The sequence below is a fragment of the Coregonus lavaretus genome, assembly GCF_964263955.1.
Source record: "Coregonus lavaretus genome assembly, chromosome: 25".
NCBI classification, from domain to species: domain Eukaryota; kingdom Metazoa; phylum Chordata; class Actinopteri; order Salmoniformes; family Salmonidae; genus Coregonus; species Coregonus lavaretus.
Genome location: NC_140012.1, coordinates 1,466,625 through 1,491,392, shown reverse-complemented (window position 1 = coordinate 1,491,392; position 24,768 = coordinate 1,466,625). Strand labels below are relative to the sequence as shown.

The following is a 24,768-nucleotide window of genomic DNA, read 5'->3' as shown; positions in this document are numbered from 1 at the left end:
TCTCAGTCTGATATGCGCTTTTGACCACAGCATTTATTTACCGATATCCCCTTACTTTCAGTCAGTTAAATGTTTTATTTTTCAAGGCCTGAGGCCCTTTTTCGGTCACATTCCTGAAGCACTTAGTTTCCTAGTACATATGGAAATTAAAAAGGTTTCTGAATGACTTTTTGGAGGGTTACTGTCAAAATGACTTATTCAATAAAAAAAAATGGACATCGATGACAGGCACATGGGCACCCAGAGCTTGTGGGCCCCACTGCCTTGTGGAAGCTGCGGGGGTGTCCGGTACGCCAGTGAAGCCAGTGAGTAGGATTAAATACCCCCCTTATACACAGAACTACGGTCCGTTTTGAGTTTCTTTCCCCCTAGTGGTTATTGGTTAAGATTGGGATTAGGGGGAGGGTAAACTGGTCATATATCAGTGCCTAGGGAGTATATTTCTCCTCCTATCTCATTTTTAAGCAATAAGGCCCGGGGGGGGGGGTGTGGTATATGGCCAATATACCTTGGCTAAGGGCTATTCTCACGCACGATGCCTGGATACTGCCATTAGCCGTGGTATATTGGCCATATACAACAAACCCCCGAGGTGTCTTATTGCTATTATAAACTGTTTACCAACGTAATTAGAACAGTAAAAACTGATGCTGCTCGTCTAACATCTCATTCCAAAATCATGGGCATTAATATGGAGTTGGTCCCCTCTTTGCTGCTATAAGAGCCTCCACTCTTCTGGGAAGGCTTTCCACTAGATGTTGGAACATTGCTGCGGGGACTTGCTTCCATTCAGCCACAAGAGCATTTTTGAGGTCGAGCACTGATGTTGGGCGATTGGGCCTGGCTCGCAGTCGGCATTCCAATTAATCCAAAAGGTGTTCAATGGGGTTGAGGTCAGGGCTCTGTGCAGGCCAGTCAAGTTCTTACACACCAATCATGACAAACCATTTCTGTATAGACCTCGCTTTGCGCACGGGGGCATTGTCAAACCATTTCTGTATAGACCTCGCTTTGCGCACGGGGGCATTGTCATGCTGAAACAGGAAAGATCCTTCCCCAAACTGTTGCCACAAAGTTGGAAGCACAGAATCGTCTAGAATGTCACTGTATGCTGTAGCGTTAAAATGTCCCTTCACTGGAACTAAGGTGCCTAGCCCGAACCATGAAAAACAGCCCCAGACCATTATTCCTCCTCCACCAAACATTACAGTTGGCACTATGCATTCGGGTAGGTAGCGTTCTCCTGGCATCTGCCAAATCCAGATCCTTCCGTCGGACTGCCAGATGGTGAAGCATGATTCATCACAACAGAGAACGTGTTTTCACTGCTCCAGAGTCCAATGGCAGCGAGCTTTACACCACTCCAGCCGAATCTTGCGCATGGTGATCTTAGGCTTGTGTGCAGCTGCTCGGCCATGGAAACCCATTTCATGAAGCTCTCGACAAACAGTTATTGTGCTGACGTTGCTTCCAGAGGCAGTTTGGAACTCTGTAGTTAGTGTTGCAACTGAGGACAGACAATTATTACGCGCTTCAGCACTTGGCAGTCCAGTTCTGTGAGCTTGTGTGGCCTACCACTTCTTGGCTGAGCCGTTGTTGCTCCTAGATGTTTCCACTTCACAATAACAGCACGTACAGTTGACTGGGGCAGCTCTAGCAGGGCAGACATTTGACGAACTGACTTGTTGGAAAGGTGGCATCCTATGACGGTGCCATGTTGAAAGTCACTGAGCTCTTCAGTACTTTCATTATTTTTACTCAGTTGTTAATTAACAAGCTAGGTGGCAGTATTCCCCACCCCTGCTTCCCATGCCCAGACACAGAGGTATATTTCTTCCCGACTCTAGCATGTGGTGGTAAGCACTTTAGAAAGGTAGAGCTACAGCTCCAACACATGGGAAATGGACTCTGTGTGATTTATATTGTCTTTCAAACACACCAAAGGATGCGCATGCGCGCACACCCACCCCGGAGCTCACTCTCTCCCTCTCTCTCACACACACTCACACTCACAGTCATCATCATACTCATCCTTTATTGTATTCAAGCACACATTCAACTCGCACATTCGCACAAACTAATTTGTCTACAAAGCATTGTTTGCATCTCATTGAAGGATGTCTGAGCCTGTTTCACAGCGAAAGAGAGTGCGGGGGAGAAATAGAGGTATAGACAAACCAAAAGAGGGTGGCGATACTGTAAATAGATAGCCAGACAGACATTCTTCCAGTGAGTTGTGACTCAGCATGTTAATGAGGCATTTCAGCACAGGGAGGCTAGGACGGTGTGACTAGAAACAGGAAAATGTGAGGCACAAATACTCTCTCATGCCTCCTGATGCAATGATGGCATGCTTTATGCTTGTAAACAAAGCAATCTGGGTAACACCTTATACAGTCCGCTAATTTGGTGTTTACTTAAATCATCCCTTTTTGGTGTCTTTCACTGAAATTCACTAAGTTTAGTATTAGTAATATATAGTACAAATAGCATATGTTGGTATACATTTAATTATTTGAATTAACTACCAGAAAGTGCCCATTATATCCACATGATTTCTTAGTATACTGTAGAAGGTATTTTTCATACCAGGCAGGTTCATACCAACTGAAATGCCCTTTCACATTTGCATTCACGTGGACAAACACTTTCTTTGGACTCAGCAGCCATGTAGTAAAAACACATCTGTCCCATTATGGTGTCTGTGAGTGCACGGTCAGTGCCATTGAGACAGATACAACGTTGCAATCGCTATACATCTCTATGTGACAATGGAAATGAGGAAGAGGATAGAATCTCGTTTCTTGTGATTATCAGTAAAATTAACAAATGTATAAAAATAAAAAAGTGTACAAAACATTTAGGACACCTGCGTTTTCCATGACATAGACTGACCAGGTGAATCCAGGTGAAAGCTATGATCCCTTATTGATGTCACTTGTTAAATCCACTTCAATCAGTGTAGGTGAAGGGGAGGAGACAGGTTAAATAAGGATTTTTAAGCCTAGAGACAATTGAGACATGGATTGTGTATGTGTGCCATTCAGAGGGTGAATGGCCAAGACAAAATATTTAAGTGCCTTTGAACAGGGGGGAATGTAGCTCAGTTGGTAGAGCATGGCGTTTGCAACGCCAGGGTTGTGGGTTCGTTTCCCATGGGGGGCCAGTATGAAAAATATAAAAAATAATGTATGCACTCACTAACTGTAAGTCGCTCTGGATAAGAGCGTCTGCTAAATGACTAAAATGTAAATGTAAACAGGGTATGGTAGTAGATGCCAGGTGCACCTGTTTGTGTGAAGATCTGCAATGCTGCTGGGTTGTTCTCACTCAGCAGTTTCCCATGTGTATCAAGAATGGTCCTCCAGCCAACTTGACACAACTGTGGGAAGCATTGGAGTCAACATGGGCATGCATCCCTGTGGAACGCTTTCGACACCTTGTAGAATCCATGCCCTGATGAATTGAGCTGTTCTGGGGGCAACTCAATTTTAGGAAGGTGTCCTTAATGTTTTCTACACTCAGTGTAGATTACTATGTATAGCTTTGTAAGACTATAAATGACCAACCACCCAGCTTTGGAGTAGTTAGAAGGTCTATTTCCCTGCTTTTAAGAGTAGCTGGCTACTGTACCAGTGTGGCCCATCTACATGATCTAACCTACTGAGTCATTGGAACCCCAGTTCCCATCTCAGAAGCAGGCAGATCACTGAGGTTGGAAGATTACCTGTCAAAACAAGACTAGAAATAAATAAACATCAGGCCCCATTAAATTCCATTTCAGTCTTACAGCACTCATTTAAACTAATCTCCAACTTTGCTGTGATCCGCTTTCTAACGTTGCTCACTCTCATTCTGGCTGGGTCTGTAGTATGTAGCGACTGTGTATATGGCTGAGCTCGACCCAAGCCAACAAGAGCACAATTGGCCACCTATCAAGTGTACCTTTCCTTTCAGTACAAATTAAATAAAACTGGAACAAATATTACAGCATGACGTGATTGGGTGTCTGTTTGACTGACACACTATACTTGCATCCAACTGTTTTCCATTTTGTGGAACTTACAAACATACAAACATGATGGAAAAGATGCAGAAATGTCAAACACCCGTTGCCATGAATTTCAAACAAATAGTTAAGTTCGAGGAAAATGCTCGAAGTGTGGCTAAGCCTTTGGAGTTGGTGGTGAAGTTGGACCACCTCAATGACTGCTAACACAAACTGTGTCTGCTGCTCTTGAGGATGAGAATGGAACAGAGACAGAGCACACTCAACTAAGTCTACAGAACATATGGGTGCTTATGCTAAGCTAAAGGCTAATCCCGAAATATAAATGTATGGGGAGAAAAGGGCAGCCAACACGTCATCCAGTTCTGTAGATTTATTTGACACAAGCTGAGGAAGGTACAAAACTGAAACCTCTCTGTGTGTGTGTTAGCATGGGGATGTCGCTCTGGGAAAATAACAAATTAATCTACAAAACTGAATGCGTTGCAGTACTGCTAAACTCTTCATTTGGAAAGCCTTTAGGCCATCATACGGGTGCTTAGGGCAAACGGTTGGAAAGAAATATGAATGTGTAAAAAATTGCCAGAATTCATGTCATTGAGTTTAAGTAGATTTATTTGACACACGCTCAGGGGAGGCATAGAACCGAAACGTCTGTGTGGGCACATTTCTTGAGGAAAACCTAAAATCTCACAAAACTGAATCATGTGAAGTCCAGTGTCTACTAAAGTGTATCTCGCAGATCTAACTTTTCGAAGCCAGCAGACCTGGGTTCAAATATTATTTGTTCTCTTTCAAATACTTTAAGCGCTTGATTGAGCACTTGAAATAAAAATGAATGCTGTTTGAACCCAGGTCTGGAAGAGAGAGAGAGAGAGTTAAGTGCTTTCCATCCCAGTCCTTCCAATGCCTCCACTGGGACATGACATTACTGTCAGGACTGTGCTATCAGTGGGGTTGCAGGCACTGCTTAGGATGGGCCAAAACTGCCCTCTTCTCCTCTTTTGTCTCTCTTTCTTCCCCTCCTCCTTAGCATTCTTGTCCTCCTTCCAGTCTAAGAATCTTTTTCCACCTCATTTGAATCCTCTCAAATGTCTAATTTCTCTTCTTCTCTCCTTTGTTTCCTTTGTGCTGAAGATGCGATATACATACACTTGTACTTGCACTTGTCTTCTCTTCCACCATTTATAGCACTGATTTGTCAGATAGTGGCTAGTTTTCAAGAATGTTCAATTTAGTGGCGTAGGCAGAAATTGCAGTGTGGCTGGGCCTAACTGTCAAGGGCTGAGGTTAATGTGGTGTGGGAGTCAGGCGCAGGACACCGAAGCTTAGTCCAACAAAGTTTACTAGTGCAACACAAGGCAAAATACAATCAACGGCCTCAACATAAAACAGAGGCGAGCGATTACGCAAACTGTGCGTAAACTACAAAACAACAAACAGAGAAAACACGCAGCACTAACGGACAGGCGAATAACAACACACAAACTAACCAACACAAGACAGGCAACTTATAGGACACATAATCAGACACAAACGGACACAGGTGCAATAGACAGACAGAAGCAATCAAACAACGAAACATCTAACGGTGGCAGCTAGTACTCCGGGGACGGCGAACGCCGAAGCCTGCCCGAGCAAGGAGGAGGAGCAGCCCCGGCAGAATCCGTGACAGTACCCCCCCCCCTTGACGCGCGGCTCCAGCCGTGCGCCGACCCCGGCCTCGGGGACGACCAGGAGGGTGCGTGGGATGACCACGGTGGAACTCAGTCAGGAGAGATGGATCTAGGATATCCCTCCTAGGCACCCAGCACCGTTCCTCCGGAACGTACCCCTCCCACTCCACGAGATACTGGAGACCCCCCGTCCGACGTCTCGAGTCCAAGATGGTCCTGACCGCGTACGCCGGAGCTCCCTCGATGTCCAGAGGGGGCGGAGGGGTCTCTCCTATCTCACCTTCCTGGAGTGGACCAGTTACCACCGGCCTGAGAAGAGACACATGGAACGAGGGGTTAATATTCTTATAATCAATAGACAGTTGTAACCTGTAACACACCTCGTTCAATCTCCTCAGGACTTTAAAAGGCCCCACAAACCGCCGACCCAGCTTCCGGCAGGGCAGGCGGAGGGGCAGGTTTCGAGTCGAGAGCCAGACTCGATCTCCCGGGGCGTACACCGGACCCTCACTGCGGTGGCGATCGGCACTCGCCTTCTGTCGACGGATGGCCCTCTGCAGATGGACATGAGCAGCGTTCCACGTCTCCTCCGAGCGCCGAATCCATTCGTCCACCGCAGGGGCCTCGATCTGGCTCTCGTGCCATGGTGCCAGAACCGGCTGATACCCCAACACACACTGGAAAGGGGTTAGATTAGTGGAGGAGTGGCGGAGAGTGTTCTGTGCCATCTCTGCCCAGGGGATATACCTTGACCACTCCTCCGGCCGGCCCTGGCAATAGGACCTCAGAAACCTACCCACATCCTGGTTGACTCGTTCTACCTGCCCATTGCTCTCTGGGTGGTAACCCGAGGTAAGGCTCACCGAGACACCCAAGCGCTCCATGAACGCCCCCCAGACTCTGGAGGTGAACTGGGGACCTCGGTCAGACACTATATCCTCGGGCACCCCATAGTGCCGGAAAACGTGGGTAAATAGGGCCTCAGCGGTCTGTAAGGCAGTAGGGAGACCCGGCATTGGGAGGAGACGACAGGCCTTGGAAAACCGATCCACAACGACCAAAATAGTGGTATTCCCCTGGGAGGGGGGAAGGTCTGTCACAAAATCCACCGAGAGGTGGGACCATGGTCGTTGTGGAACGGGCAGGGGATGTAACTTTCCCCTGGGCAAATGTCTAGGCGCCTTACACTGGGCGCACACCGAGCAGGAGGAGACATAAACCCTCACATCCCTAGCTAACGTTGGCCACCAGTATTTCACGCTAAGGCAGTGCACTGTCCGGCCAATACCTGGATGTCCAGAGGAGGGTGATGTATGAGCCCAATAAATAAGGCGGTCACGAACCTCGAGCGGAACGTACGTCCGCCCCACCGGACACTCTGGGGGAGTAGGGTCGGTACGCAGTGCCCGCTCGATCTCCGCATCGACCTCCCACACCACCGGAGCCACCAGACAAGACTCCGGCAGTATGGGAGTAGGCTCAAAGGACCTCTCCTCTGTGTCATACCGCCGGGACAGGGCGTCTGCCTTACCGTTCTGGGACCCTGGGATGTATGTGATCTTAAAAACAAACCGGGTCAGGAACATGTTCCACCTAGCCTGACGAGGGTTCAATCTCCTAGCTGCCCGGATGTACTCCAGATTACGGTGGTCAGTCAGAATGAGGAAAGGGTGTTGAGCCCCCTCAAGCCAATGCCTCCACACCTTTAGGGCCTGGACTACAGCTAACAGCTCCCTGTCTCCTACGTCATAATTACGCTCCGCCGAGCTGAGCTTCTTAGAATAGAACGCACAGGGGCGGAGTTTAGGTGGCGTGCCGGACCGTTGCGACAGGACTGCCCCAATACCAGCCTCGGACGCGTCTACCTCAACTTGGAATGGTAAAGCGGGGTCCGGATGCGCCAGCACCGGAGCCGAAGTGAACAGGTTCTTCAGTTTAACAAATGCCCTGTCCGCCTCAGCTGACCACTGCAAACGCACCGGACCCCCCTTTAGCAGGGACGTAATGGGAGCTGCCACCTGTCCAAAGCCCCGGATAAACCTCCGGTAGTAATTAGCAAAACCCAAAAACTGCTGCACCTCTTTTACAGTGGTTGGAGTTTGCCAATTACGCACGGCCGACACACGGTCAACCTCTATCTTCACACCAGACGCGGACAACCGATAACCCAAAAAGGAGACGGACTCCTGGAAGAACAAGCATTTCTCTGCCTTGACATACAAGTCATGCTCCAACAGCCTCCTCAACACTCGGCGCACCAGGGCTACATGCTCGGCTCGTGTAGAAGAGTACACTAGGATGTCGTCGATGTATACAACCACACCCTGCCCATGCATGTCCCGGAAAATCTCGTCAACAAAGGATTGGAAGACTGAAGGAGCATTCATTAACCCGTATGGCATGACGAGATACTCGTAATGACCCGAGGTGGTGCTAAATGCTGTTTTCCATTCATCCCCCTCCCTAATGCGCACCAGATTGTACGCGCTCCTGAGATCCAACTTTGTGAAGAACCGCGCTCCGCGTAATGACTCCGTCATAGTCGCAATCAGAGGAAGAGGGTAACTGTACTTAATCGTGATCAATACATGGGCGCAAACCCCCGTCCTTCTTCTTCACAAAGAAGAAACTCGAGGAAACCGGGGAAGTGGAGGACCGTATGTATCCCTGTGCCAAGGACTCGGCTATGTAAGTCTCCATAGCCGCTGTCTCCTCTTGAGACAGGGGATACACACGGCTCCGCGGAAGTGCCGCTCCTGTTTGGAGATCTATCGCACAATCCCCCTGTCTATGAGGTGGTAGCCGTGTTGCCCTAGTTTTGCTGAACACAAGTGCTAAATCCTCATATTCAGGGGGAATGCGCATTGCGGGCACTTGGTTCGGACTCTCCACCGAGGTCGCCCCTAAGGAAACACCTAGACATCTCCCTACACACTGGGCAGACCACTCCATAAGAGCCCTCTGTTGCCATGCAACAGAGGGCCGAATGCCACTGGGTTCCGGTGCTGGGAGAGGAGGACTGGCCGATGGTGATGGTAAGGTGTGCGAAGGCGTGGGCACCTCTCCCGTAACCAACCGGCGCAGGGTGTTGGACACCTCGTTCATGGCGGCCCCAAGTTGCCGGATCATGGTGTCTTGGTCGCTGATCCGATCCTCCAGCGACTTGGGTGCCGCCGCTGCTCCTGCTGACTCCATATGGTGTGTTGTTCTGTCAAGGGCTGAGGTTAATGTGGTGTGGGAGTCAGGCGCAGGACACCGAAGCTTAGTCCAACAAAGTTTACTAGTGCAACACAAGGCAAAATACAATCAACGGCCTCAACATAAAACAGAGGCGAGCGATTACGCAAACTGTGCGTAAACTACAAAACAACAAACAGAGAAAACACGCAGCACTAACGGACAGGCGAATAACAACACACAAACTAACCAACACAAGACAGGCAACTTATAGGACACATAATCAGACACAAACGGACACAGGTGCAATAGACAGACAGAAGCAATCAAACAACGAAACATCTAACGGTGGCAGCTAGTACTCCGGGGACGGCGAACGCCAAAGCCTGCCCGAGCAAGGAGGAGGAGCAGCCCCGGCAGAATCCGTGACGCTAAGTAAAAATGACTGGGCCAACATTTTACAGCAAAAATACTCCAACAGATTTAAGGGGAAAATTGTGACCAAGAAACACGACAAATTTCCCTTTGCAGATATGCCTGTTATATTATTGCTGTGTAGGCAGCGCAACTACGCAACCACTTACAACAACAAAGCTGACAAAACAGGCCGACTGTCCGAATCTGACATTAAACAATAATGAAATACACAACATTATAGACGGGGCGTGGGTTTCAAGTTTGGGGAGCTATTTTTTCACCCAAAGATTCACCTTTATGATACATCATTGCATGCATCTATCATTGCATTTGCAGACTAAAGTAAGATACAGTGAGCGAAAAAAGTATTTGATCCCCTGCTGATTTTGTACGTTTGCCCACCGACAAAGAAATGATCAGTCTATAATTTTTATGGTAGGTTTATTTGAACATTGAGAGACAGAATAACAACAAAAAAATCCAGAAAAACGCATTTCAAAAATGTTATAAATTGATTTGCATTTTAATGAGGGAAATAGTTATTTGACCCCCTCTCAATCAGAAATATTTCTGGCTCCCAGGTGTCTTTTATACAGGTAACGAGCTGAGATTAGGAGCACACTCTTAAAGGGAGTGCTCCTAATCTCAGCTTGTTACCTGTATAAAAGACACCTGTCCACAGAAGCAATCAATCAATCAGATTCCAAACTCTCCACCATGGCCAAGACCAAAGAGCTCTCCAAGGATGTCAGGGACAAGATTGTAGACCTACGCAAGGCTGGAATGGGCTACAAGACCATCGCCAAGCAGCTTGGTGAGAAGGTGACAACAGTTGGTGCGATTATTCGCAAATGGAAGAAATACAAAAGAACTGTCAATCTCCCTCGGCCTGGGGCTCCATGCAAGATCTCACCTCGTGGAGTTGCAATGATCATGAGAACGGTGAGGAATCAGCCCAGAACTACATGGGAGGATCTTGTCATGATCTCAAGGCAGCTGGGACCATAGTCACTAAGAAAACAATTGGTAACACACTACGCCGTGAAGGACTGAAATCCTGCAGCGCCTGCAAGGTTCCCTTGCTCAAGAAAGCACATATACAGGCCCGTCTGAAGTTTGCCAATGAACATCTGAATGATTCAGAGGAGAACTGGGTGAAAGTGTTGTGGTCAGATGAGACCAAAATGGAGCTCTTTGGCATCAACTCAACTCGCCGTGTTTGGAGGAGGAGGAATGCTGCCTATGACCCCAAGAACACCATCCCCACCGTCAAACATGGAGGTGGAAACATTATGCTTTGGGGGTGTTCTTCTGCTAAGGTGACAGGACAACTTCACCGCATCAAAGGGACGATGGACGGGGCCATGTAACGTCAAATCTTGGGTGAGAACCTCCTTACCTCAGCCAGGGCATTGAAAATGGGTCGTGGATGGGTATTCCAGCATGACAATGACCCAAAACACACGGCCAAGGCAACAAAGGAGTGGCTCAAGAAGAAGCACATTAAGGTCCTGGAGTGGCCTAGCCAGTCTCCAGACCTTAATCCCATAGAAAATCTGTGGAGGGAGCTGAAGGTTGGAGTTGCCAAACGTCAGCCTCGAAACCTTAATGACTAGGAGAAGATGGAACAAAATGGAACAAAATCCCTCCTGAGATGTGTGCAAACCTGGTGGCCAACTACAAGAAACGTCTGACCTCTGTGATTGCCAACAAGGGTTTTGCCACCAAGTACTAAGTCATGCTTTGCAGAGGGGTCAAATACTTATTTCCCTCATTAAAATGCAAATCAATTCATAACATTTTTGACATGCGTTTTTCTGGATTTTTCTGTTGGTATTCTGTCTCTCACTGTTCAAATAAACGTACCATTAAAATTATAGACTGATCATTTCTTTGTAAGTGGGCAAATGAACAAAATCAGCAGGGGATCAAATACTTTTTTCCCTCACTGTATATGAATATTATTCCAATAAATACTTTATCAAATCCTGTGTAGCTCAGTTGGTAGAGCATGGTGTTTGCAACACCAGGGTTGTGGGTTCGATTCAAACGGGGGGCCAGTATGAAAAATGTATGCACTCACTAACTGTAAGTCGCTCTGGATAAGAGCGTCTGCTAAATTACCAAAAAATGTAATCAATTACACACACATAAAATTAATAATATTTTCATATATTCACAGAATCCATATAGAACGTTAGAAATTCTTAGGTACTCACATCCACCACTCCATGTGCTCTCCATCAGAACCCAAAAACGTTGGTTTCCCGAACTTTGCCCAGCGGCTCATGGGATTAATGCTCCACACGTATCCTTAACGAGCGGTCACCAGACAGGGTCAATCACCAATCAAGATATTACTTTATTCAAAACATATCAATAAGGCAATAAGCGAGGCTGAGAGACCCGACACAAAGAATACAAATATATTTTATAGCAAAGATACACCCTTTTAATCTACATGACAAATAACAGATGTGTGGAATGGGTCACAAGGTGAGACTTGATATATGAGAAACGAGTATCCCCCAGCCAGATAGCATTCGCCGTGAAGACTGTTCTTATTGTACATAAACCAGAGTTTGACCCCTAAGACAAACTTCCTCTCATCATTATCCATACCCGAGCCATCTCTCCCTGGTACCTCATTATACACAAACACCAACTCATTCTATGGAATGCATGCTGTAGGTTTTATCACCAAAGGCATCGTAAATCTACTGTCAGTGTCAACACAGACACATGAGCGTGTTCTAAGAACCCTATTCTATTGCAGAAAACAACCATTTGATGCAATAACAGTATTATCACATAATCTTGTAATTTTGCTCTCATACTATGCCTCTGGTTTTACTTGCAATGATCGTGATATGTAGTTTTTTTTTTGCCTACTTTAGTTAAATGCAATGATTGTAAGTCGCTCTGGATAAGAGTGTCTGCTCAATGACCAAAATTACTCAATTCCACATACTCTACCCACTCGACCCACATGTATGCTATGAGAGGGTGTTTTTCCTCCATAGACCTCAGATTTCAACCTCTGTTGTCTTTCTGTTGCAGGTGTAAAGACGGTTACCACGGCCTGCGCTGTGACCAGTTCCTACCCAAGACTGACTCCATCTTATCTGACCCAAGTACGTGCCTTGTCTTCCTATTGATCCTGAAGAAAAGTTAAAACAAAAGAGTATTAGAGAATGATCTGTCTTCTGTGCAAATTATCTGTCTTCTGTGCAACTTTAGTAACAATGGTTTTGGGAAACAGCTCGGAGATTTAACGATGCTCCTACTATGGATCTAACGATGAACTTAGCCTTAAGATGCTTTTGGGAAACCGGCCCTGGTCAAGATAAATACAGTGCCTTCTGAAATGGTTCACAACCCTTGTAGTCCTTCAGAAACATTATAGAAACAGTTTAGAATGTTTGAATTCAAGATCCGTATTGTAACATAACTGCCTGACCAATTACCTTAAAAATGTGCAAGAGCATTCCCACACAAGGTTATTTTAAAATCGACCTGAAGTTGGACAACACATTTATTATTACTTCTGGGAATGGTCTTGTAAGATGGAATCGAAGGTCATCAAATGTCTACGTACAGACCTTGAAAACCTTCGACAGAGAGTGTAGTGAGTTTTCACAAACATTGTCAATAGAAACTAGAAGGACATTTCCTGAAGTAAATGTGTGTTCTTGCTAGTCTTGAAGTATTTATTGTTGTAAAATAGTAGTAGTAGTGGTAGCGGTAGTCACAACAGTTGTAATGCTAGTAGTAGTAGTCATGGCAGTAATAGAGTTTTCACAGGCTATGGGTTAGTTATAGTGACCTATTTTTGGGTGGTTTGTAGGTGTGGAGTTATTATAGTAGGTTGTTGGGCTAGTATAGTAGGTTAGAGTGAGGACTATAGCATCACACGCCATAGTATGTGTTTTTAAGCTCTCAAAATTGTCAGTTTGAACATTCTGAAAGTTTTGTGGCAGTAATTTCAGTTTAGAATGTTGAAGCCTGCATTCCACCATTGAAATGAATGGGGATAAAACAAGCTTTATAGTTTATGAAGTATGAATGGTAGAAAAAAGCTGTGCTGAAGCAATCTAAGTTGAGTCAGTCTGTACATTTTGACATTGGGTTGGTGTTTGTAGCTAAAACTGATGAAGAGTGGTGGTGAATCCAAATTTAGACTTTGAAGTCTATGGAGCTTTTATGCAAATTTAAAACAGTTATAGTTCAAAAAGTACAAATAGCATCAACAATCTTTTGACATATAATTAAAGTAGAGTCAGTCTGTACATGTCAGTGTTGGTTTGGTGTTTGTATCTTTAACGGTTCAAGAGCAGTGGCAAATCCAAATACTTCCCATTCAAGCCTATGGAGCTTTTATGCACATTTTAAACGGTTATAGTTAAAAAAGTATAAATGGTATCAAAACGGTATCAAAAAGCTGTATACAAGCACACTATTCCAGACCGGTTTTAACCCCCAACAGTCTAAGCCCTGACTAAGCTAACAAATGGAATCTGATTAATGAGAATTTAAGATTAAGCTCATTTTCTCACACATTTCAAACAAACAGACATAGCTCAAAATCAAAGAACAAATGACAATTACAAGTTATCTTAGAGCACAACCTCTTCTTTAATATGACACCACATTCATGTCAATAGGAATAACACTCATTTTGTCTTCCACTGTGTAAAATACCCTTGCTATCAAAAAACTATTAACACTCAACACAACAAAAGACCCTAGAGTATTTAAATTGTAGTACATTTGACTACATCACTCACTCAAAATGTACCAAGTATAATATATAATACTTATAAATATTAGTTACATATAAATATGTATTGTTTAATCCAAAATGTGACCAGAGGACAATATTCAGAAAGTATTTTAAAACCCAGACAAAGTAAGCCATTTCATTGACAACGATTCTTACTTCTGTAATAATGTACAAATGCAAACAACTATTCAGAGACCATTTCAAAAAGTAGATAACCTCTCTCAACAAGATTTAGTACAGACCAGGCCTGACACAAAGTGTAGAAATAGTAGCTTACTTTGACAACAATTCAGTGAATGCAACAAGTATTAGATAGAGACAGATAAAGAGAGAAGATACACAACACAACTGTTCAGAGACCATTTTTAAAAGTACACAATTTCCCTATAAGATTTGTAGGACAAATTCATGTCACACTGTCACGTGAGTGTTTTGATTTAGGCAACAACATGATATGAAACTTCTTGAAGCACAGCCCCATCCTACAAAGTGCCACAAAATGTAAAAAATAATACTTTGACAACAATTCAGTTAAAGTATTAGATCGAGAAAGATTTAGAGAAAAAATCCAGAGAAGAAAATCTAAATGCACCCACATAAAGTAGGCTATTGTATTGAAAAATATTCTTACTTCTATAACAATGTCAAAATACAAACAATTATTCAGAGACCATTTCAAAATGTAGATAACCTCTCTCAATAAGATTTAGTACAGACTAGGCATGACACAAAATGTAGAAATAGTAGCCTACTTTGACAACGATTCAGTGAATTGGATGCGGACAGGTTGGTCTTAAGCACCAGATCTAAAAGAAAACATACTTTTAAAAACAACTCCAAAACCCCTGCCACTGTCACTTTAGGCCCAGGATGTGTGGTAGAAGGGTGAATGGTGGGACTTGGGGCAGACGCACTCCATGGAAACGTAGGCTCCCCTCTCAAGTGTGCTCTCCCTCTGCTTCCTCCCCTCCATCTGCTTCCTCCTCTCCCTCTGCCTCCTCCTCTCCCTCTTCCTCCTCCTCTCCCTCTTCCTCCTCCTCTCCATGTTCCACTCCCTCCACTCTCCTCTCCCTCTCCTCTTCCTCTCTCCCTCCACTCTCTCCTCCCTCCCCTTACTTCTCATTCCACATCTCTAACTTCTCTTACTTCCTGCCTTCTCCTGCTGAACCTTGAGTCTCCACATCACTTCCCTTGCGTTCACTGACCAAGAGGAAAAGAGGGAGAGGGAGAGAGAGGAAGAGACAGAGAGGGGAGTGGAACAAAAAATAGGATACACATTGTGGTCAGGAATATCCTCATCTCTCTCTTTCACTCCCACTGTCTCTCTCAATCATACACATACTCTCTTCCTAATAATCACCTCCTAGGGGTTTCCATAATAAATTGTGTGATACAGTTACACGCCTCCCATTCCACTCTCACACACACACACACACAAACACACACACACACACACACACACACACACACACACACACACACACACACACACACACACACACTAAACAGTATCATCATGATGCTATACATCACTTTCAATCAATCAATCAAAATTATTTTATGAAGCCCTTAGTGGCCAGATTGTTTCTCAGTTCATGGTGTGCATATATATATGTCAGACTGGATAATCATACAGGATAGAGCACACAAAAAGACGTTCATTAATATTTTCATAGATGGGTCAGATTATAACCATAAAGACTATTTAGCGTACAAACACTTCAAGACCCATGGTCAGATTACTTTTCATAGATGGTAAGTAGTCAAAGTATGTGGCACAACGGTTTACAGATTCAAGACATCATCAACTATTGTTTATTTATTTAGGATGTTGAAAGTAAGATATTACAAAGATGACACTATGTGTAATTTAGCCAAACAGGTGCAGAATTATTATTAATCTATTGTGATTACATAGTTGGTTGTCTTTGTAGGGATGGATTGAGATGATCAAGTAAGTGACAGCGTTGCGAACGAAGCACAATGTTGCCTCCACTCTCGTTGTCTTGCCTGACAGACTAACTACAGAGTTCGCCAATGTTAGCTGATTAGTTACGAAGCTGGGACAGTTTCCAAATGAATTGTATCGGTAGAAACAGGACAAACAATCAACTTGTTAGCTGGCTAAGTAAACAAATATCACAGCAACTCACAATCATTTGAGCTCCACTGCGCGGGCATCTACCTTTACTCGACAGCTAAGCTGTCAAATAATAGGAAAAACAAGGCAATGTATAGCCTAGGAATATCTGTAGCTACCTAGAAAAAATGACAAACCATGACCTAAACCCAACAGAAAAACACAAATTACTCTAATCTCCATTTTGGTGGCTAGTTAGCTAGTGTCTGTATGGCTAGCTAGTGAAAGTGCCAGCTGAGGTTGACGCTTAACAAGCAAACACAACTTTTCTTGACTGAGAGACTAGCTAGCTAGCTAAAGCAAGCAGCTTGGGCTGTATTCATATGAATTACATCGGTAGAAACAAGACAAAACAACCAACTAGTTAGCTGACTGTAAGTCGCTCTGGATAAGAGCGTCTGCTAAATGACTGTAAATGTAAAAATGTAAATGTAAATGTATACAGCTAAACACTGCAACTATTTCCATGAGACAGAGAGCAATCATTTGAGCTCCTGCTCCACGCTGATGTGCTTGCCTGTACCAACCAAGTGATCATGACAGGATTTGTTATTCCCCATATTTCACATCATCAAAAATCAACAACACTAAACATATACAGTTGAAGTTGGAAGTTTACATACACCTTAGCCAAATACATTTAAACTCAGTTTTTCACAATTCCTGACATTTAATCCTAGTAAAAATTCCCTGTCTTATGTCAGTTAGGATCACCACTTTATTTTAATAATGTGAAATGTCAGAATAATAGTAGAGAGAATTATTTATTTCAGATTTTATTTATTTCATCACATTCCCAGTGGGTCAGAAGTTTACATACACTCAATTAGTATTTGATAGCATTGCCTTTACAGTGTTGAACTTGGGTCAAACGTTTTGGGTAGCCTTCCACAAGCTTCCCACAATAGCTTGGGTGAATTTTGGCCCATTCCTCCTGACAGAGCTGGTGTAACTGAGTCAGGTTTGTAGGCCTCCTTGCTCGCACACGCTTTTTCAGTTCTGACCACACATTTTCTATAGGATTGAGGTCAGGGCTTTGTGATGGCCACTCCAATACCTTGACTTTGTTGTCCTTAAGCCATTTTGCCACAACTTTGGAAGTATGCTTGGAGTCATTGTCCATTTGGAAGACCCATTTGCGACCAAGCTTTAAATTCCTGACTGATGTCTTGAGATGTTGCTTCAATATATCCACATAATTTTCCTTCCTCATGATGCCATCTATTTTGTGAAGTACACTAGTCCCTCCTGCAGCAAAGCACCCCCACAGCATGATGCTGCCACCCCCGTGCTTCACGGTTGGGATAGTGTTCTTCGGCTTGCAAGCAACCCCCTTTTTCCTCCAAACATAATGATGGTCATTATGGACAAACAGTTCTATTTTTGTTTCATCAGACCAGAGGACATTTCTCCAAAAAGTAAGATCTTTGTCCCCATGTGCAGTTGCAAACCGTAGTCTGGCTTTTTTATGGCGGTTTTGGAGCAGTGGCTTCTTCCTTGCTGAGCGGCCTTTCAGGTTATGTCGATATAGGACTCGTTTTACTGTGGATATAGATACTTTTGTACCTGTTTCCTCCAGCGTCTTCACAGGGTCCTTTGCTGTTGTTCTGGGATTGATTTGCACTTTTCGCACCAAAGTACGTTCATCTCTAGGAGACAGAACGCGTCTCCTTCCTGAGCGGTATGATGGCTGCGTGGTTCCATGGTGTTTTACTTGCGTACTATTGTTTGTACAGATGAACGTGGTACCTTCAGGCGTTTGGAAATTGCTGCCAAGGATGAACCAGACTTGTGGAGTTCTACCATTTTTTTTCTGAGGTCTTGGCTGATTTCTTTTGATTTTCTCATGATGTCAAGCAAAGAGGCACTGAGTTTGAAGGTAGGCCTTGAAATACATCCACAGGTACACCTCCAATTGACTCAAATGATGTCAATTATCCTATCAGAAGTTTCTAAAGCCATATTCATCATTTTCTAGAAATTTCCAAGCTGTTTAAAGGCACAGTCAACTTAGTGTATGTAAACTTCTGACACACTGGAATTGTGATACTGTGAATTATAAGTGAAATAATCTGTCTGTAAACAATTGTTGGAAAAATTACTTGTGTCATGCACAAAGTAGATATCCTAACCGACTTGCCAAAAGTATAGTTTGTTAACAAGAAATTTGTGGAGTGGTTGAAAAACGAGTTTTAATGATTCCAACCTAAGTGTATGTAAACTTCCGACTTCAACTGTATCTGCTGTTTACTTATTTCACTCACCAAAAACTTCAAAGTGCAAGTGTCCAAATCCGTATCACAAACCAACATACATTGCATTCGGAAAGGATTCAGACCCCTTCACTTTTACACATTTTGTTACATTACAGCCTTATTCTAAAATGGATTAAATTGTTCCTCCCCCCTCATCAATTTACACACAATACCCCATAACAACAAAGCAAAAACAGGTTTTTAGAAAATGTAGCTAATTTATTAAAAATAAAACACTGACATATCCTATTTACATACGTTTTCAGACCCTTTACTCAGTACTTTGTTGAAGGACCTTTGCCAGCGATTACATCCTCGAGTCTTCTTGGGTATAACGCTACAAGCTTGGCACACCTGTATTTGGGGACATTCTTCTCTGCAGATCCTCTCTAGCTCTGTCAGGTTGGATGGGGAGTGTCGCTGCACGGTGCCTGGTTCCCTCCAGACGTGACGCTTGGTATTCAGGCCAAAGAGTTCAACCTTGGTTTCATCAGAGCAGAGAATCCTGTTTCTCATGGTCTGAGAGACTTTTATGTGCCTTTTGGCATACTCCAAGTGGTCTGTCATGTGCCTTTTACTGAGGAGTGGCTTCCGTCTGGCCACTCTACCACAAAGGCCTGATTGGTGGAGTGCTGCAGAGATGGTTGTCCTTCTGGAAGGTTCTCCCATCTTCACAGAGGAACTCTGGAGTTCAGTCAGAGTGGCCCTTCTCCCCCGATTGCTCAGTTTGGCTGGGCGGCAACCTCTAGGAAGGCCACTGTGTTCTTGGGGAACTTATATGCTGCAGACATTTTTTGGTACCCTTCCTCAGATCTGTGCCTCGACACCATCCTGTCTCGGAGCTCTATGGACAATTCCTTCAACCTCATGGCTTGGTTTTTGCTCTGACATGCACTATCAACTGTGGGACCTTATATAAACAGGTGTGTGCCTTTCCAAATCATGTCCAATCAATTGAATTTACCACCGGTGGACTCCAATCAAGTTGTAGAAATATCTCAAGGATGATCAATGGAAACAGTATGCACCTGACCTCAATTTTGAGTCTCATAGCAAAGGGTCTGAATACTTATGTAAATAAGGTATTTCTGTTTTTATTTTGAATACATTTGCAAAAAATCTAAAAACCTGTTTTGACTTTGTCATTATGGGGTATTATGTGTAGATTGATCAGGGAAAACATTTATTCAATCCATTTTAGAATAAGGCTGTAATGTAACAAAATGTGGAAGAAGTCAAGTGGTCTGAATACTTTCCGAAGGCACTGTATTTAAGAATAATATATAAAGCATTTGCATTTTACATTTTAGTCATTTAGCAGATGCTCTTATCCAGAGCAACTTACAGTTAGGTGTATTCCTCTTATGATAGCTAGGTGAGACAACCACATATCACAGTCAAATATACATGATACAAACATTCCGTTCCAGCTAAACAACGGATGTATAGCGTTTTGCAAAAAAAAAACATATTTAAAATCTATTAATAGAAAATCTGAGAACAGTCATATTTTACACACATATGAAGGTACCCATAAGCAATAATATCTGATAAAAAAAACACAAATGTAAAAAATGGTGGATATAGCGTTTTGGAAATAAACTCTTCATATAGACGCCTTGCACAAGATTTATGTAAAGAAAATCCACTGGGGCTGATTTGCATGCCTGCAGCTTTCTGCTCCTCTGACTGCAGATCATTTTGACTCATATTTTCAACATAAAAATAATTTCTGGTACTATCCCCAGGGTCTGGAAGGCGGCCCATATAATCCCCCTTCACAAAGGTGGTGACCCATATGACCTAAATATTTATCGCCCCATTTCCAAACTCTCTTGCCTAGCAAACATTCTAGATTCCTTGGTAAATACTCAACTTAGATCCTTTTTAACTATGAAGTGCATTCTAAATGTACAGTACACCAGTCAGTTTTCAGACCAGGTTACAGCACCATCTCTGCTAATGCTTTGGTTTTAATGATGTTCTTAATTGTTTGGACAAGAAGAAACACTGTGTGGCACTTTTTATTGACCTTTCTAAAGTGTTATGACACTGTGGATCACTCATTACTTATGCAAAGGCTTTCAACAATTGACTTGACCAGGCTGCGTGTAGCTGGTTTGACAATTATTTAAAGGACAGAACACAGTGTATTTACTGATGGTGTTTTCTGTCAGGTTTTCTGGACATAACAAATGGTGTCCCACAGGGATCAATTCTTGGTCTGGTTCTTTTCACCATTTCATTAACAAAATTGGTTTATCTAAAAGTGTTTTTTTTTTTAAAGTACTTTCACCTGTATTACACTGTGGTGTATGCTAACTGACCAGGCTCTGTCAGAGCTTCAATCTGCCTTTATTGCCCTGCAGAAAGCCTTTGTTGAACTGAAATTGGTACTAAATGGAGGTAAAATTTTGAATTGAACAGGCCAAGCCGAGCTTTGTGGGTGTACGCCCCGCATGTCTATATAACATCCTGCAATGCTCTGGTTTCCTCATTCTAAGAACTACCTTTTACACGAGTCGTGCAAGAGGGGCAATCTGGTGCGATGTCTCCCTCATCTCCTTCAGAGAACCGGGGTTACATACCATAACCCAAAGTTCTCTTTCAGTCGACTCGGTTCTACATCTCACTATGGGACACTTGCAAAACGCCACGATTGCCAATAGCCCATTTCCTGAGAAGCATGTTGTGGTACATGGTAATGTACCTGATCCCTCCTACTGACTCCAGCGCCGAGGACTGTGTGTGCCAGGGAGGACGCAGTGACATCCAGGTGATAGAACCTCACAAAGGTGTGAGGGGAAGCCCAACTAGCCGCAGCACAAATCTCAGAGACGGAGATGCCCATGAACAGTGATCATGATGTGCCCGGACACCCAGGGGAGACTGCAATACCCAACAACTGCACGCCTTGGCGATAGCCTCCACTATCCAATGGGAGAGGCATTGTTTGGACTAAGCCCTAACAGTTGGTCATAACTCTGGAATAGCCCAGTCCTGTCCATGTAGCGCAGGGCACAATGTGTTCAGGTGCCACTGCTCTGGGGAAGAGAATGGCGGAGGGTGGAAGGGAAAGAGATCAGTGTCTTGACTACTATATGTCAGGTAATGACTTTAGGAATGAATTCGGTGTTAAGACGTCTCGTAACCTTGGAGTAGTCAGGGGGAAACTGAGTGCAATGGGGCAAGTGGCTTGGAGACCGGACGGAGACGGTGCACTCCCTTCATAAAACGCTGAACAAGGAGGTGAGCCAAGTCCTACAATGCAGGCTGAGATCGCCACCAAGTAGACCTTAATGGTGGAAAAGCCCTTGCCCTCTTCGAGCAAGTTCTGTAGGAAAGAGAGAACAGAAGGGATGGAACACTGGAAGGGGACCAAATCGGGTCTCTCAGACCACCTCTCGAACAACCACCACTTCAGGTTGAAGACTTGCTCTGGCACCCTGAATTGTGGCGACCACGTTCGGAGGTATGCCCACCGAGTCTAGTTTGAACCTCTCATGGACCAGGCCCAGAGATCCATCAGCTCGGGATGAGGGTGGAATATTTTGCCCTGCACATGGGACAGCAGGTTCCTGTGCTGTAGGAGGCGCCATGGTTGGGCGTACAATCTTCTCCAGCCATGACCTCCCGGGCCAATGCAGGGATAGACCGTTCGCTCTCACTCTGTCCAGAGTGGGGAATATCAGGCCCATGGGAGGAAAAGCGTACAGAAGCACGTATGGCCTAGAGGAGCACTGTGATCTCTCATTGTGAAGAACAGGTGACAGTGCACGTTGACCTGCGATGTATACAGTAACGTTCCCACACCTCCTTGACAACTTTGGGATGAAGAAGCCACTCTCCTTGTTGGGGGTTCCCCGGCAACAGTAAATCCACACCTGGGTTCAGTCTGCCTGGCACATGTGTTGCTCTGAGAGACAACAGATTTTCGCTGCTACATAGCCAGATATCCCTCTAGCCAGAGAGTGAAGTTGACGGGAGCACGTTCCTCCTTGGTGGTTGATATATGCCATGGTAGACATATTGTCTTACCTGACCAGGACATGCTGGACCTGTAGGAACGGACGGAAGTGCCTGAGGGCTAGTAACACAGTGTACAGCTCAGGAACATTGATATGGGCTGTACTCAGAGTCTGACCATATTGCGTTCACCGTTCACCCCTCGTGAACTGCCCCCCATCCCTTTGCGCGTGAGGACTCCCAGTAGGGCAGCCTTGCATCAAGAGAAATGGGTCTCACTAGCATTGATGTGCAGATAGACACTTTGTAGAGAGAAGCACACATCTGTGCTTGTGTAGAGATGGGTTCAAGTGGAATGAGGTCACCCAACGCCGGAAGTCTCATGACGAGAAGGCCAAGCGGGACTACCACAATCATGGAGGCCATGAGCCCAAGAAGCGTCAGACACATCCAGTGAGTGACAGATGTTGCCAGGTGAAACACTGAGAGGCAGTGGCGAAAAGCCCTCGCTTTCTCTACAGTGAGGGCTACTCGGCAAGCTACAGAGTCCAGCGACAATCGCAAAAAGATTTTCTGCTGGGTCGGTAGGAGCAAACTTTTGGCACGATTTATCCTAAAGACTAGAGTGAGCAGGTGCAACAACAGCTGGGTTGTGTGCTCCGCTGCCTGAGCCCAAGTGCCCACGCAGTTCAACCAGTCGCCAATGTACATCAGGACTCTTAAGCCTCTCCCCCACAAGGGGGCTAGGGCCGCTTTGGCACACTTCGTGACTGTCCGCCAGGGACAGACCGAAAGGTAAGGTGATATATCCGTAGGATATGCCCTAGGAGGCGAACCTTAGATATCTCCTGTGTGCATGATAAACTCCTGAGTTTAGTGTTTAGTCTGCTTGGCACATATGTTGCTCTGAGAGACAACAGATGTTCGCTGCACCCTCCATAACAAGATATCTCTCACCAGAGAGTGAAGTTGCCAGGAATGTGCTCCTCTTTGGCAGTATTGCCAGTGGAGAGACGGGGTCAAGCGGAGTGAGGTCATGAAGAAGATGCCAAGTCTCTCATGAGGAGGAAGCCAAGCGGGACTACCATAATTATGGGGGCCATGAGCCCAAGACGTCTCAGACAAACATCCAGTACGTGACTGATGTTACTGGGTGAAACTCTGAGAGGCAGTGCCAAAAGCCATCACTCTCTCCGCTGTGAGGACTGCTCGACAGGTTACAAAGATCAGAGACAATCCATAGATTTGCAGCTGGGTTGGTAAAAGCGAGTTTATGGCATGATTTATCCTAAAGCCCAGAGCGAGCAGGTGTGACAACAGCTGGGCTGTGTATAAATGTTCATGTGGGCAACCTGTCCATGGAAGGGACAAGGATTCTGTCAGGCCTGGTGGCTGGACAAGGTAGCCCTCGGGAGGTCGATTGTTTTGAATGGGAACATTCTGAACCAGCACCCTCGGCCTGGGGGCATGGATGTGATGGGAACTCTTTTTTTAGAGAGCTGAACTGGGGCAACAGTGGTGTTGGCCTGCCCCAACAGGGACTTATGGGTCTTGAGGTGGGGGGCTCGTGTGACCTGACGCAGGTCTCCCAAGGAGGCTCTCGTCATCAAAGTAAGAGGAGCTCAGAAGGTTTCCTGAGCCCACGTTCCTTGGGTCAAGATGTTCAGCCAGAGAAGGCTCCACGGGAGGAGGGCTGAACCATCCCAACGACTCCATGCCATAAATATCCAAGTGGGGGTAGCCAGTCACAGGAGAAAGTTACTTAAGTGGAAGACTACACCAACGACACACAGTCTGGGAAGGTTGGTACACACTGTCCACCCATCCTAGTCTTCTTGATAGGTGGGGGAGGCATAGGATAACCGACCTCGAGATTGGTGGCAGCGCATTGAATTGCCTCGAAGAAGGGGAGATGAGTTATTGACTCCTGCTCTACCTCCTCAGTTTGGCTGGGCAGCACAAGCTGAGCAGAGGAGAGACATGTCGTCATCCTCACTTCCGGATTCGTCTGAAAGGTCCGCCCCATGGAAAAGATGGACGACCTCCAAATTTGTCGGGAGCTCGAGCAGAGGGGAAGACTGTATAGCCTCTCCCTCCTCTGGGACTTAATTCTCAATGGAGTCATCCTCAAGCAAGAGTGAGGCCTGGGCAATGCTTTGAACCACATACTATGTTCTATGTATAATGACACCAGGGCTCAGCTTAGAGCAATGCACACAGCTAGCGGGGTCAATGAGAGCCACCAAAGCGTGGTCTACACAGAGGCAAGTAACACAGAGCTGATGGGACTGGGACATGTAATGCCCACAATTGCCAGGGGTCTAGCTAGCTAGCTAGCTACCCCA

General features: G+C 45.0%; 1 protein-coding gene across 1 annotated transcript in view; it reads left to right on the top strand.

The window, feature by feature from the left end:
- The window catches only part of LOC311100511 (pro-neuregulin-3, membrane-bound isoform-like), a gene marked incomplete at both ends in the record, with an annotated part of 420,377 nt that overhangs the window by 299,032 nt on the left and 96,577 nt on the right, over positions 1-24,768 (top strand). The window contains one exon of the mRNA XM_084141433.1: positions 12,340-12,413. Within this exon, the coding sequence (XP_083997559.1) occupies positions 12,340-12,413 (74 nt within the window). The remainder of the gene's footprint in view (positions 1-12,339; positions 12,414-24,768) is intronic.